General features: G+C 45.4%; 1 protein-coding gene across 2 annotated transcripts in view; it reads right to left on the reverse strand.

Annotated features, from left to right (window-relative positions):
• STK39 (serine/threonine kinase 39) overlaps positions 1 to 16,313 on the reverse strand; it is a 252,102-nt gene that overhangs the window by 156,704 nt on the left and 79,085 nt on the right. For both annotated transcript variants that reach the window (XM_074363833.1, XM_074363834.1), the window contains exon 6: positions 29 to 138. In XM_074363833.1, coding sequence (XP_074219934.1) covers positions 29 to 138 — 110 coding nt within the window. The remainder of the gene's footprint in view (positions 1 to 28; positions 139 to 16,313) is intronic.

Below are 16,313 nucleotides of genomic sequence, written 5' to 3' on the forward strand. Positions count from 1 at the left end.
TGACAATCAAAACATCATTTTTTTGTACCTGTTCCATGACTTCAGGGGCCATCCAACACGGGGTGCCAACAAATGTTTTTCTTACTTTATTCCGGGTGACATCACCCCCTGTTGCTAAGAAAGCACTTACCCCAAAATCTGAAAGGAAAAAAAAACCACCCTTATTTTATGTAACATGTTATTGCTGACAAATTCTGACTTTATGAACATCTCTTTTCCGAGTGAGCCTAGCAATCAATGGTGATGACTTGTTTCAAACACCATGGAGCTCTCCCAGGTAGAGACGGGGCAGCCCTGCCATCTGCCGCCCCCACACTGTGGAGAACGCCATCACAGGTAAGGAAGGGCTCAGCAAGCCCACCTGTCCGAAAGCTAAGCATAGCAAATTCTATTTTCCACCAAAGAGGTCTCAGAAGTCATAACCAACCATAAAGGGTCACAATAAAGAGACAAACACCTTCCCAACACCCTAAGTTAAATATAAAGGATCTTAGCTTTTAGCTAAGATTCATTTTAGAAAACCATTTACAGGAATAGTACTGGAGGCAGCGCAACTAGCATGTTTCTTTTGAAACATGATGTAGTTTCTTTTAATGTTTTCCTTTTATTATGATTGTTTTCTAACCTCTTTAATTCCGTATCATCAATGTTTGGGAAGTGGACTTCTTTTTCATATAAAGGAGGAATAACATTCACCGTCTATACTCCCACGCCTTTGCTTAAACAGTGCTCTCTAACACCTTGGCCAAAATCCCAACGGCAAATCCACAAGCCCAGGTATATAAAACCAACATGCCCGGGTTTGTCCATGTGTGTCAATCAACACAAAGGAAAAGTCCAGTCAGCAAAGATTGGTTTTCTTCACCACTTGCTTTCTGGAAAATTTTCACAGGTATAGACAGAATGGTTTGGAGAATGAAATAATATTCCTCTCAACGTCCATTATATATTAGAAGTTCTTTTTGTGAGAAGATGAATTAATTGGGCATACTGTACATGTGCATGCATTTATGCAAAAATGTTTCTATATGTGAAAGTAGAGAGGGAATACCCAGAGATTATTTATGCATGCATTTGTGCTTTGATTTTTACTCACGGTTAAAATTAGTTAACAGAATACCAACTACTTAGGGCTAGTACAGACCTACCAGTAAGAGCCAACTCAAGGGCAGCTCATAGTAAGCTGGTAAACAGTAATAAAAAGGAGGAGTTAGCACCTCAGAACCCTGCAGCAATCTAAGAGGTGCGAGCTCCTTCAAACTGCTCTCACATAATTCTCCTCTGCTGGCCCCCTTCCATGACTGACTGAGATGACAGTAATTACCAAAGAACAACATCAAGTACAAACCAAGGTCAAATATTAGCATTTGCTTTAGATCTACGTTATTAAGTTATGCAGTAACACCAGTGTTAACAGTTTCCTAAGTTGAAATATGTTGACTGTTTCACTTTATTTACCTTTAAATTTACTCAACTCCCAATAGGATTTCAACTACAAGTAAAAGGAATAAAAATTGACAAAGAGAGTCTTTGTTCCAACTGCTACTCTCACATTAATAGTGAGTGAAAACATATTCTGAAAATGCCATGTCATTTAATTTGCACGTATATGCCAAACTCTATTTGAACTCTTATAGAACAGTCAGAAAAATGAAGTTTTGTGGAAAGGAATCTCTGAAACTACTGAACTGGTTTCCTGCAGGTAGGTGGAGAGAAAATTCATTCTCTTACAGAAGAGCTAGGTGTACTGAACCATTTGTAAGCCTCTACTCAATTTGGCTAGAGGAAAAAGTATGATAAGGCTTTCAAAAACGTAAGTTAACAGTGACCCCAACATTCCATTTTTATTAAAATAATTTTATAACATGATAATATTAAATATATACATATCCTCTGTAAATAATTTAGGATACGGGTAGAAGTGGCTTTAAGGAAAAATAAGTTCTTGTAGACGCAGTTGAAGCAACCCTATACCGCATATGTATATGTATGTGTGTGTGTGTATATATACGTATGCGTGTATATATGTATCTTCCTAACATACAATCTAGATAAAAATCCATAGTTAACATTAGACTTTCCAATTCCTTAACAATATCATCCGATTACATTAGACCTTTTTAAACCTACAGAAACAGCTGAGGAAGATGTATAGCGGCAATTCATTACTGACAATACCTCTTCGATATATCTTTCATGACTCACATATGTACTCATAGCCTCCACTTAGAACACTCACTTTAAAGGCATAAACAGATGGTTAAACGCCTTTAAAGCTCAGAACAAAAATTCCAGAAGCAGAAAACACCAATCCTCACATCTACTCAGCCTGTGACTCCAGAATAAATACACAGTTTGCTCCTAAGTATGGCTAATGTGTATACAGAAAGATTTATATGTACTGAGAAAGAGAACATTTTGACTGAAGTATGGGGTGTGCTTGTGTAAACAGGAAAACGGGTATATTCTGTCGAGACAGCGTCCATGTGACAGTGAGAAGGGGGTGGGCGGAGCAGCAGCAGTGAAAAGCGCCCTTGATGGCTGAGGGGGGCCTCTACCCGGCCAAAGGGAGTGGAGCCAGATACACTTGGGTCAGAAATGAACATTTCTCTGGCAACATGGAACCAAAGACTACACATAAAGTTAGCCAGCCTCCAGGAATAACTGCATCTCAAACCAGAGAGAATGCTGTCATCCTGGGAGCTAAAAGGCTCTCACATCTTTTGAATCCAACCACTTCTCTCCTCCCCAACTGCCACTGCCCTGGTTTAAGCCAAGATTCCTGTGGCAGCCTCCTAAGCCACAAGCACCCTGCTTTCCCCAGATCCAGGCTTCAGCACTCGGCCCTTCAGTGTTACAGATCTGATCGCTCCTTCAAAATCTTTTATGGCTCCCTGCTCCCCCAAGATAAAGTCAGAATCCCTCATCACAGCACGCAGATCTGACTCCCCTTTCCTCTCCTGCCTCATCTATCACCACTACCAATTTCAGACCTGGAGACCCCGCCCTCCTTAACTACCTACTTTATTTTACCCCTGAACCTAGCTCCATCCTTGCCCTCAGCAAGCATTACCTTTGCACTTGCCTGAGGGTTTGTCATCATCCCGGTACTCCCTCCACTAAGGGTAGAACCATCAGCAGAGGAGACTCTGCTGGTCCCTAGTAATTGATGGAAGCATCTTCTGCATCCTGCCTCTTGGTGCCTTGGGGCATTTTCACAGCTGCCTCTGGTTAGGGTGTGGCTCGTTTGATATGCATCCATCACCTATGTCTAATTTGTGGTGGATGACTTCAGTAACTTTGGGAATCGTCTTACTCTGAAATGTGAATGCTAAGCCCTGAGGAGGATGTGCAGGGTTCTCCGGTGTAGCTACCTGATTTAGAGAGCGGCAGATCCTCCCAGAAACAGCATAGCTGTGCTGGCCAGCGTGGGATATCTCCGCAGTGAGGAGGAAGACCAAGCTTCTCCCCAACTGTGGGACTACAGCAAGGCACCAACCTTTCCTGAGCTGTTTGCAGGCTTCTTGGTTATGCCTACTGTTACGCTATTTTCACATTTATAACACTCTCCTACTTCTTTCACCACGTATAAATATGCTTTATAATAATTGTCAGGTAGATCAGTAAGCTACTGTTCTCTGCCTTCTGACTGGGCTGAGGGGACAGCATTAATGTTTTTACAGAGGTACCTAATTGGGAGGAGAGTATAGCTCAGTGGCAGAGAGCGTGCTTAGCACGCACGAGGTCCCGGGTTCAATCCCCAGCACTTCCATTTAAAACACACGCACACAAAAACACAGAGGTACATAATGAAATATGGAAAGGATACATTTCCTGACCTTAAGAATATTACCATCAACAGAACAACATGTAGAATCCAATGCTATGCTCTGCTCTCTGTGCAGAAGCAGAGGAGCTAGGACCGTAAGGGCCAGGACAGACTCCACTGCCAAGTGGGCCTGGGACCTGGCCTTGAAGATGGGGTTAATGTTGCGATAGACAACCCCAAAAGGATATGACCCTCCAGACAAAGGAGCAGAATGAACAAAGTACAAGAAGAGAAACTGCCTGACAGCTGCAAGGCTCAGAAACTCAAATACATACAGGGGCTCAAGGCAGAAAATATGAAGGAGGGGAGGGGGTCCTGAAAACCAACAGCACCATCTCAGTGATGAAGGGTGCTTGACTCAGCGTAGGGAGACGTTGGGAAGTGCTGGGCACTTCCTAGGAGCCCAGTCTCAGTGCCCTCCCACCCCAGGTCTAAAGCAGGGTTTTGCCATCCAGATGGAAAAGAGAGTCGCTGTAGAGAGATGCCCCTGGTGCTGCAGATGTCCCCATCTTCCCAGAGAAAACCAAACATCGAGATCTTGATACAAAACCTCTCATTTTTGCTGTTGTTGGCAAGAAATTCATTTGGCGGTGGTAAAATAAAGCAATTACACTTGTCTGATTTAGCCTGCAAAACTAGTCTGTCAACTGTGTTGTTCTTGTGTCCAAAGTTTATCTAAATACTTTGACATACACCACGCGATATTATATTTGTGGGTACTACAACCCGCATGGTCAACTGGCGTTCTGACCCAGGAAGCCCAGTGCTAGGAGGTCTGGGCAGCATTTCATTCAGGATGCCAGAGACAGCTGCTAAAAGTATTTCTGTTATCCGTATCCAAGTATAGGTAAGTTAGAGCCAGGTGAATGCCCAAAAGGGGGAAACAGTCACCTGGTGAGAGGCATGATGTATGTCAGAAATGGGTTCTCACTGGTGGAAGTAAAAGCAGTGAGCACACGAGAGAGTGGCTAAAATACTCGATAAACTCCCCATCCGGCGTGAACAGAAAGGAAAGGATCCAAGTAGGCTCAAGTGTAAGCTAAATCCCTGACCAGACTCAGGGCTAATTAGATTTCAGGTGCCAAGTACAAGTGCACAACAACACTGTATCTGGAATTTTGGCATGTCTGCTTCAAGTGAATTTTTCATTCACTTCAAAGGACAGAGAGCAGGGATCTCCTTGAGTTTATAGAACAAATGGTGACAACTCTTTAGGGATGTGCTTGCTAACAAATGGCAAAATCTGGTCTGCGACTCGACTTACTTAAAACCTGGGAGTGATGTGGTGGGTGAGCAGCCAACCCAAAGCTACCTCAAGCATCCGTAATACCTACTAATATCGATGAAAGGGAGCCTGAGTTGTGCTGGAAAAAAAAAATAGCTTAGGTCAATGCAACACTTGGCTAGAGAGTAATGGAATCAACATTTGATGGTTCAGAGCTTCCTAAAATGTATTCAAAAATGGGCTGCGACAGGCACTGATCCCTCCAGACCTCCATGTGGCTGGGCAGGGTCTGGGGCAGCAGGAGTCGCCATGGCTGCAGGGGCCTGGGCCAGTTCCCGGCTAGAAGCAGCCCCTCCCCAAGAGGCCACGGTCTAGAAAAGCAAAGCAGCAGAGAGAGTGCTGAGGAGCCCGATCACAGAGCCTGGGAAGCTACAATGGACCCAGTTAGCACCCTGGACCGCCGTCGCTTTCTCTCTAGCAAAGAGGAAATTTTGGGAAAAGTAATTGTGCAGTGGATATTCAGAAAAGGAGAAAGACTAGAAGGAGGGAAGACCACAGCCACAGCCCAGGAGTAAAGCCAACAGGGCCTGCATTTGAGCAGAGACTCTGAAAAAGGAAAGGATTAGACCAATTCTTAAGAAAATGTGGTAACTCAGTGGGTCCTGGAATTGAAAAAGAGAAAGGAATGAAAACTATTAAATGACTTGCCAATGACCACACGGTAAGTTTGTGAAGGTCAGACTAAAATCCACAGGCCTTCACAGAGGAGTTTTAGCCACACAGCCCCAGGCTTCTTTTGGGGGAAAATTCAGTGGATTCTTCCACACAGAAAAATAACTACAAAAAGGAATAATGGGGTTAACACTGCACAACTCCTAAGCTCGTCCCTGAGTAAAGATCAAGCTGTGATTACCCAACACAGAAAAACTCGTTTGAGTTTCTCTGGTTAATCCTAAATGTCATGTTTATATCATTAAAAACAATCCCTTCACCGTTTGGTTTGATTCCCAGTCTTTTTTCTCATGAGAGACTCAAGGCTTTCCTGGCAAAACTGAAGTGTGGTGATAAACACCCAGGAACACTTTCAGGGCTGCCAGCATCCGGCTTTCTTGAGTCCCACAGGTTTCCCGCCAATGTTGGGTGAATAAAGAGACAGACAAAGAAGCACATTATGAGTTCAATTATGCCAACTATCAGAATGGGTATAAAACAGAAGCAAATATTTTCTTAATTGTTAGGTACGGTATAAATAGCTGTTTCATTTTAAATGACGTATTCAGTGCTTTTTATGTTGTTTTTATATGTGTCAGTGGTGCAGCACCCTGCATCCACTCAGGAAGCATGGGGCAGGCACAACCACCCCCAGCCAGCGTGGGTGTAGCCTCCACAGGGCTTACAGAGCTTTAATCCAGACACAAGGCTGACCTTTGAGTGAGAGCCAACATGGGAAAATACGGTATTAATTTAAATCAAGAGACTATTACATGACCTCAACAACACAAATCAAAGAATTATGTAAAGGTGCCAATTTCTGTTTGCTGGGAATTCCAAGGTGCCCTTTCCTCCCCCTGATTTTCTTGGCGAGAGAGGAAAAACACAGGCCAGGGTAAGGGAAGGCTTAGGCAATTACAGAACCAGGGGCTTGCCTCCTCCACCTGCCATACAGACGACTGTCTGTACGCAGGTTAATCTTCCTGAAGCACAGTTCTGATCACAGCCCTCTCTGGGCACAATCTCTTTCCCCACAAGGCATCTGAAGGATAAGAAGGCAGCCCAGACCCAGCCACAATTCTTCATTATGTGGAAGTCAAAGTCTTCCAGGAGTTTCCTTCTGATCGCAATGCAGTCCAATATATCCAATTATCATATCCTTGAGCACAGTGCTTTTATAGCTTTTTTCACTGACCTAATCACTGTTTCTCAATTTGATTTTTTAAATGCATAATTAAACCCAGCGTTTTCTACCAATTTCTCTGCTTGTTTCTTGCTTGCTTTTAAATTCAATAGGAACAACTTTTCACTCTGCTGGAGGCTTGCGGTCTTCAGAGAGTCATAAGACCTCCAGGCACTAAGAGCCGAGATTGAGGGCAGATGGGGGAGGGGGGTATCCCCTCGGGCCTGCTGGGAAGCCCTGGAACCCTGGCAGGAGAGAGTGCAGGGCAGCACTGACTGGGAGGTGGCAGAGGGGACCCTCAAGCCCTCCAGGTGGACGCAGCTCCTCCAGGGACCTACATGGAGCTTGGCTGAACCCAAAGCAAGAAGCAGAGCCCGTAGCCCAGGGGGCCAAGGCAGGACGTGGCAACCTAACAGTGGATGACAACACTCAATGGGCTCGTTTCCTCCTTGAAATAATGCCACTTCGTTCAGAGGAGATGTCTTCTTACTATCCTGACAGTGGTGTTTCGTGCACGTGACTATCAAGAGGCAAAGAGTGACACACTCAGTGTGGGCTATGTGGCTCCGGTTTAGAGGCTCACCATGGGGTCCTGACTGTTTCCACTGAGTCTCCATCGATGATCCCCGAAACTACAGGGAAGAGGAGAGGCATTGAGGGAGGACACAGTGAGTAGGAAGGAGCCACATTTCCACCCTTCGATTTGAATAAGCCTGCATGTGATTCCAAATACACTCCCTGCTCATTACTTCTTTGAGCAACAGTTCCACAAGCTATAAAATGGGAGGCACAGAAAACACGTAGAACATGTAGCAGCAGATTCTCAACAGTAGTCCTTAGCAGCACACACTGTTGGCTGCCTACCCAACATCCATACCCCACTCTCCACCAGCATCCTGATTTGGTGTGTGGGGCCCAGCGGGGTCAATCACACAGATCTCAGCCAATCATGGTGTGAGTGAATGGTCTGAGGGGCTGCCCTAGACCTGGCCCAGGAGATTCAAGGGGAATACGGTGCAAGCCCTTGTGAGAAAATTTTCTGCCTGAATACAAGAACCTCCCTACGAGGTTCCTTTCCTCCTACTCCCCTGACTGTCAGGGACACATCACAGGAGGATGTGATGCTGGGAGCAAGAGCAGCCCCTGGGTGCACAGCAGAATGCAGGAAAGAGCCCATGACCTCTTGATATCCCTGGGCTTCTGCACTAAGCCTGGAACCAAACGCCCCAGACTAATGTGTGAGATAGTTAACTCTCCGTATTGCCTCCTCCCCTGCCAGTCAAGCACTCAGGTATTTGTACCCAACGGCTTAATCCTTGCAATCCTCTGTCCTTCCCTACAGTCCAGCCATGTTCATTCATACTTCCTGACTGCTAAGGGTTAACCATTGCATCAGAGGCCAAAGTCGTTATAATCCCCAAATGGACTTGGGAAAAATCAGCAAGAAAACAATTTAGCACACAGTGCCATTTTGGAGTTTTAAACAGAGCCAGTATTAAGCATGGCTTTTAATGCCAGGGGCACAAATCAAAACAAATAAATGCACAGGCATCTCAAGGGGAGAAAAATCATACTGCAAGAAGAGCCTAATTCACTTTTTGGCCAATAGTTTCTGTTTGGAGCTACGCTTACATAAATGTTCCAGATCAGAACAATGCACTCCTAGGAAAATAGGAGAGAGAAGTATCTTCAACATTCTCGTCTAGATCCTTGCTTCTCAAAGTGAGGTCACAGATCAGATGCATTAGCTTCACCTGGGAGCTTCTGAGACATGCAGAACCTTGGGTCCAAACACAGACCCCAGTGAGTCAGAACCTGCACTGTAGCAAGAGCCCCCGCTGACCTGACGCGCAGTCAAGTCAGGGAAGCACTGCGCGAGCGCACCGCCTTCCTCCCAGGCGCTCCAGCACGGTTCAGTGTGAGCAGAGGGCCTCAAAGTACAGCCAGCTCATTCACCTCTTGGGTGCAGAGAACCACATTAGTGGAAAGAGAGCAGCATGAAACAGCTGAGTGCACATTCACGTGTCTTACGACAAGTAAGCACAAGGGCAGCACTAAAAATGACAGTCACGTCCCACACAGAACTGTCTGACCCAGTGATGCCAGGGCGTCAAGCAGGACGAATTCACACACGTGGCACACCTCTGTGGGAATACTCAGATTTGTACAGAATCTTTGAAAATCCATTTACATAATTTGTAATCATAATACTCGTTAACAGTCAGTCTGTAACAGCTGCTCACTGGAGGTTCCCCGGCACAGAGGAGACGGGCTGCAGTGAGCATCAGCCTCGGCACAGATACCGGTAACGCTGATCCCTTCCCCCCGACCCTTGAGACCTCTGAGATGTAAGTATGTGAGGGTGACGGCATTACATCATTCAAGTGATAACACTGATTTAATCCGCTCATCTTTTAAGCAAGTCAGTAACAAACCTGTTAGCACCTTATCTGCTATTAGTAATCAGTTACTCACACACCACCTCACTACGGAGTGGGACACACCACCTGTCCTGCTCCAGAGGGAGGGACCGACCCCAAGAGCGACCAGACAGAACCAAAGAGTTTTCTGAAACTCTCGCTTTCCACTCAATCTCCTTTCCCTGAATCAGGCTTCTGGTTTTCAATTCTATTTATCCTTTCCCACAAGCAAATGGGGCTCCTGTGCCTCGCCTGGCCCTACAGGCTGCTCCCCGCGCGCACACAGCAGCGTCTAGGGCATTCACGATCACAAAATACAATCTGTTATATTTCCAGAGACTGGGCCCTAGGGGGGCGCTTCTCAGCTGCTCTGGACAAACCCAGGTTTTCCGTCTATTAATGAGCAAGAAGCAATCCTGACCATCTTTGAAACATCAGAGAATGACAATTTCACAGCCTGTTTTGACAGCAAAAAAAAAAAAAAAAAAAAAGACTTTTTTTTTTTAATTTCCTAAAGGTAGACTTTCACCTTTCAAAACCAAAAAAAAAGCACACACACAAAGAAACAAATCTTCCCGTGATCGGTGTCTCATGTCAGTAGACTCAAAATGGCCATCAAAAGGTTTCCTTCAAACGTCTATGTTTCTACTTATAAGGGAGAGGGTCTTAGCACTTGTTGCACTTTGTACATTGAATCAACATCAATTCACAATGACACAGACAAATTATTTTAAAAATTCAACAGAAGGTTTCTTGGTGAAAACACAAAGGCTACACAAGCTGTTAGCCCTCCCCAACCCCTCAGCCATCTTCACAACCAAGACAATACAGGCTTAAGAGAGACAAGAAGACAGGAAGGTAAGTGGTGGCTGATGCCAGTTCACCTCAGGCTCACAGTTCAGTTGACTCACAGCCAATCAGCCCCAGCGTGGAGGAGAACACTAGTTTAAGACAGTGGTAAACCCCTGGAAACCTGCCCATCTAGGCCAGAGCCACAGAAGCATCCTCAAAGCAGATTAACTTCTGGTGAGAAGAGGAGCCAGAGGCCACAGCCAGCGGGGGCAGCAGCAGCAGGGAAGGGAGCCAGGAAGGCCGGAGCAGTAGACCCAGGCCAGCTGTGCTAAAGGTATCGGGCAAGAGCAGGCTTCCTCAAGTCCAACAATAGACATGACCAAGAGCCCACCAGGGGTCAGCTTTCCATCAAATATGATCATTACAGTGGACAAAGGAAAAGCACAGAAAATCTGCAAATCCCAAATCCATTGTTTCCTGGCTCCCCAGTTCAGGGAGGGAGGGATGTTCTCGAAGATGCTCTGGTGAAAGCAGCCACAGGACAGATACTCGGCTTACTCTCCCGTCAGGCCCAACACCACCCTCTGATTTGCATGCTTTTGAGCAAGTCTGAGAATGTCTGGTGACTGAGGCTAATGAAGGGACACTCGAACATTCTCATGCAAGATAAGTCCTCAGAGAACATCTTGTCAACCTGCCTTATTTTACAGCTGAGAAAACGGAGCCCCAACAGCCCAACTGTCAAAAGACATAAAGTGAAGAAGCAAATAGGGGAGAGGTGGGGAGCCTGATGTCAAGGAAGCGAGCTAGGGACCAAAAGTGAAGTCAGAGGGGACCTGAGAGTGACTGGCCTTTACAACCTTTAGAACAACCTCAAACAAGGCCACAGTCACTCTGCAGTCCTCAGTCCCCTCATCTGTAAGGCCAACAGTGCCGAACTGACAGCAAAGCATGCAAAACACCAGGCAGGCCTATTCCACCAGCATTATCACTTCCCAAGCCGAAGGCAGGCTCTGCCGGCACTGAGGTCTCCCGGCCGGCCAGATCCGCAAAGACAGGCGCAGGCAACTTAGATCAAATATTAACGAGTCTAAATTTCCAATGCAATATTCATATACCTCCCAGTGGTCTTCTTCATACAAATCTCCACTCAACTAGCTCTACTATCAGAAGCTTCCAATAAACCAGAATGACCCATCTGCACACTCTTCAAGAGATGGTCCCAATGGGAGATGATTAAAATAGCACAATTCCAGTTGCCATAGTATTTAAAGCAACAATTTACATCATTTCCATGAAGTTTCCAGAAGGATGAGTCGGGGATAACACTGTCTTCAAAGAATCCGCAGGTTTTTAAGTCTGCGATAAAGAAAACCTCACGTTTAAAACTCCTAACACTGAGAAGTCTCTAAAAAATGAGGAACACACGTTAAATTCTGTTGCTCAGTATTCTTTAAAGTTTTACTACACAGTCATATAGCCCTTAGTTCATTCAATCTCTATTTACCAACTTCCTACTGAGTGCCATTTCCATTCTAAACTCTGGGACCACAGAACAGAAACCACTGCCTTCACGGAGCTGACCTTTAAGCTGGGGCGGGGGTGGGGAGGAGAGGTAAATACAGATAATAAAACAAGGAAGCACAATCCACAGCAGTGGTTCTCACACTTTACGGTCCATCAGCACCTGGAGGGCTGCTTAACATCCTGATTGCCAGGCCCCACATCCAGGGTTTCTGAGTCGGCAGAAACTGGGGACAGAAGGGCACAAGAATTTGCATTTTTCTCAAGCTCCTTAGGTGATGTTGAGGCTGCTGATCTAGGATCCCACCTTGAGAACCACTATTATAGAGCACATTGATGTGTGCAATAATGGAAAACAGATCAGGGGATGGGGAGTCTGGGGCAGGGTGCGGCAGGATGCCATCCACAGAAGCCTTACTGAAGAGACATGTGAGTATTGAGAAAAGTATTCCAAGAGAGAGGGAGAAGACTATGCAAAGGCCCTGAGGCAGGAGCATGAATGGCAAGGAAGCCAATTTGACTGGAGGGGAGCGAGGGAGAGGAAGGCGTAGGAGATGAGGTCAACAAGACAATGAGGAGTCAAATCTTGAAAGGCCCAGTGGGCCACCATTAGGATTTGGACTGAGATGGAAAGGCATTGGAGGGTCTTCAGTAGAGCCATGATACAAGCTGACTTTCTTTAACAGCATCACTCCAGATGCCGTACAGAGAACTGAGTACACAGGGACCAGGGCAGAAGAAGAGGACCTCTTAGGAGGCTACAGTAATTATTCAGGCAAGAGCTAACGGATTTGGTAGCTTGGATGACCACGGGGGAGGTGGTGAGTCGTGGTTCACTATGGGATTTGCTGACAAATTGGACAGGACACAGAGTTTAAGAGAAGGAGAAGGGTCACGAAGGACGGATTTCTAGCTTATTCAGTAGAAGGATGGAGCTGCCACTAAAAGCAGCAGGGAAAACTGTGGAAGGGCAGCTTGTTGGGGAGCGTGAGGGCTATGGAGCTCTTCTGTGTTGCAGTTATATGATTTTTAGAGTTGAAAGGAAACCTGAGAGCCTAAGAATCTCATTTTATAGGTGCCACACGGCCAGCAAAGAACTTGGTGGAGGGTACAGGGTACATTAGTGAGCCAGGGGCCTGCATAATCCTTGGCTACTGTGTTCTCAAGTGTACTCTGTGAAATCAAGTGTCAAATTACATTTCGTAGAGTGTAAATATATGTTAAATCTATTTAGATTTCCTAACAATCTCTACTCTACATATGATACATGCAGTAACTTCTAAGATGTTATCGATCAAAACACCTAGTCCCAAATCATTCATATTTACAATACATATTTAAGATTTCTTCCCAGGACAACCTATTTATCTAGACATTGCGTGGCTAACTTAGATGCCTTGGGAATATGCACTCCTCTCCACTTACAGATTTTTTAAATTAAATTTTATGGCAACTGTTGAGAGCTGTCTGTTTCACCTGAACTGTAAACCTCAGTACAGTAAACAAGATGTCTCCATTGCTGACCACAGATCAGCTCAGAGACTGTGCCATAGTAAATGCTCAATAAACATCCATGGACTCACTGCTTAAAGAGGCACTGAACCCAAACACTTAATGATCACCTTTTTACCAGGGGAGGTTCATTTTTGTTGTAAGAACTGGAGGTTCTGGGAAACAAAAAGTCAATGAAAAAAAAAGTGATCCAGCGAAGAAATGAGTTGAACTACTCCGCTCTCGGTCTAAGAAGCTCTTTGTTTTACCCAGACCTCAGCAGCTTGTGGTAATGAATAAAATTTAATAATGACAGTGCAACAGCAAGGTCCTACTGTCTAGCATAGGGAAAGATATTCAACAGCTTGTAATAACCTATAATAAAAAAGAATATATATATGTATGACTAAATCACTATATTGTATACCAGGAACTAACACAACACTGTAAATCAACCATATTCAATTAAAAAAAAAATCATAACGACAGTTGCAGGCCCTTAAAGGCAGGAAAGCAGGAAGGAAGGAAGGAAGGAAGGAAGGAAGGAAGGAAGGAAGGAAGGAAGGAAGGAAGGAAGGAAGGGTGAGGCTCGTCTGCCTCGGGTCCTCCTACACCTCTCCTTGAGGCTCAGCCCTGTCCCACTGCAGCTGAAGAAAAATTCCAGCAGGAGCACAGAGCAAATGCTTCCCCACAGTGGGGTTCACCCAGGGAGATTTCCTTAGACTGCTGCTCAAACAACTGCTAGCAGCTGTTAAAGTATGGAAAGGGGCTGAAACTCTCCCTAAGTATTTTTCCCCGATGGTGTGCAGATGGCATGGAAACCTAAGTTTCCAGAACTGACTGTATCCGTGGCTCACGCTAGAGGGTTCACTCAATGTTACCATCTGTCAAGATCCCCGAATTCAGGAGGCCACATTAATTTGTTGTCCTTACTTAATAAACACCCCTCCTGGAAATGAATAAATGAGAATTTTGCCATAATTTGTTAAAACATAATTCACATAATGATCAACTTCCGGGAACTCAAAACGTATTTTGGTTCCCAAAAAAAGCACTTTATACTCCCCCCACCCCAAAGGACTTTAACTTGGATCGTATTCTATTTTCTGAGTGTGCCACTGTCTCCTAATTTGGGTTCTTTGCTTCTACTCTTCCTTAACTTTTTTAATCGTGTCATGGCTAGCTGGCTAAGGTGGAGCTTGCCTAAAATCAGAGATGGAAAATGTTTGTGAAAAAGCTATTTTTAGCCTTAAAAATATGCATGAGTATGCGTGCCTAAGTATTTGCATTATTCTCCCCTTCCTCCCTGTGAAGCTCATCCACCCTTGTGTGTTGGAACGTCCAGCTCTGACGTCTGTACACACCCCCATCGCTGACGGGCACACACGCGTGCAAGCCTGCCAAGACAGTTCGGATCACACTGGCCAAGAGTTCATGAAAACTTGCCACGTGCCAGCACTGCTGCAGGGTGTTTGAGATGAACACCGTGGAGTTTCTACGGCTGATAAGTATTCGGTCTGGAGGGAAGAAGGGGACGTGGAGACCCAACCTCAGCACTGGGTAACAGGCTGTCTAGCTGGACTCTATAATGGGCAATTTCAAGCCACCAGGGTAAGGTGCTTAACACCGTGAGGGTGGGGCTGGTAGAGGAAAGAGTGGGAAAGGGTTTCTCAAGGAAAGAATGCCCTGATTTGAGTCGGGAAAGAGAAGAAGTGAGCCAAGTAAAGACAAGGGATGGCAAGGAAGTGAAGCAGAAAGCACGGGTGGTGGAGACTAGAACAACAGACAGGAACCTCATATGCTGTATTAGGGAGCTGGGGCTTTATTCCATCAGCAACTGTTTTAAACATTATGCCAGGGCATCAGATGGTCAGACGTGCACTGTAGATTTTTCACTCTGGTGATGCTGGGGATACTGATGGGGCAAAGAAAGAGGGAGAGCAAGATGAAATGGCAGGCGGTCAGGTGGTGTGCCCACAGCCCTGCCTCCTTAGCCACCTCCTGTGATCACCCTAAATGATTAAAGGGCATGACCCCCACTTCAATACAAAAGCAATTACAAGCTAACTAATTCTAAAATGGAATGTGTTAAGTCCTTTAACCCTCTAATATTTTCCCATTGCATAGATGTGGAAACTGAGGCACAGTGAGGTTAAGTAACTCAGTTACGGGCTAGAAGGAGCAGCACCAGGATTGGACCCACAGAAGTCTAGGGTCAGAGCCCACGCTCTAGGCTGAAGCACCCAAAAATAAGGTGACATTATCATTTCCTGATCTGGATGCCACAGAGGCTTTCAGAGATTTCTGACACTAATTAGAGGCTGCCCACAGGGGAAGGTGCACACAGGGAGCCCACACTACCCTGCTTGAAGCAGCAGCCTCTCTTCCCTACGACAGGAGAAATACTCCCCACCCCCTACCCCCGCCATTAAAGTTCATGTTACCAGAGCCAAAGAACACAGAAGGAACACAAAAGAATCCAGCAGCTACAGGTATAAAAACTCCACCACCCTGCAAACCTTCCTCTGGCTCCTTGAGAAGAATATCTGAGTACTGGAAGCAAGTTAAATCTAGCTGCAAGTTTTCCTGGCAGAAGTTTTAGTCATAGGGGTTTTCAGTGTTCAAGAAGCTGACTGAAGCTGAAAATGTATTCAAAGGCTGACCCAGGACAAAACACCTCTCCCTGAAAAGAGAGATGATACACAAAGTCACACCAAGGTGCCTCCGAAGGTGGAACACCTGGGACATGAGCTTGACCTGAATGGGCTCAGGTACACCGAGACAGATGTGACGATCACTTTCACAAGTTCCAGGCTGCCTTAGTCAGCTAGGTACCAGATTTCATATCTGTTATGAAAGACTCGGGTTGGGAAATTCACATTCACACACACACAAACACACCAGAAAGTTAAAAGTAAGTGAGAAGGAGCATGAACTCTAACCTTATATAATGCAATCGTATGTTTACAGAAAGTTCTTCAGAAATCAAACGTTTTAAAATCAAGACTTTTAGAGTAGATTAAGAATGGTCACTATTGAAAAGAATCCTAAGAAAAAATATATTAGTAGCAACCACCCCAAAGGGACCGGTTTTACATGCATTTCTATTTTAGAGTAGCGTCTCTCACTCCTCCCGGA

The sequence above is a fragment of the Camelus bactrianus genome, chromosome 5 (genome assembly GCF_048773025.1).
Source record: "Camelus bactrianus isolate YW-2024 breed Bactrian camel chromosome 5, ASM4877302v1, whole genome shotgun sequence".
In the NCBI taxonomy this organism is placed as follows: Eukaryota; Metazoa; Chordata; class Mammalia; order Artiodactyla; family Camelidae; genus Camelus; species Camelus bactrianus.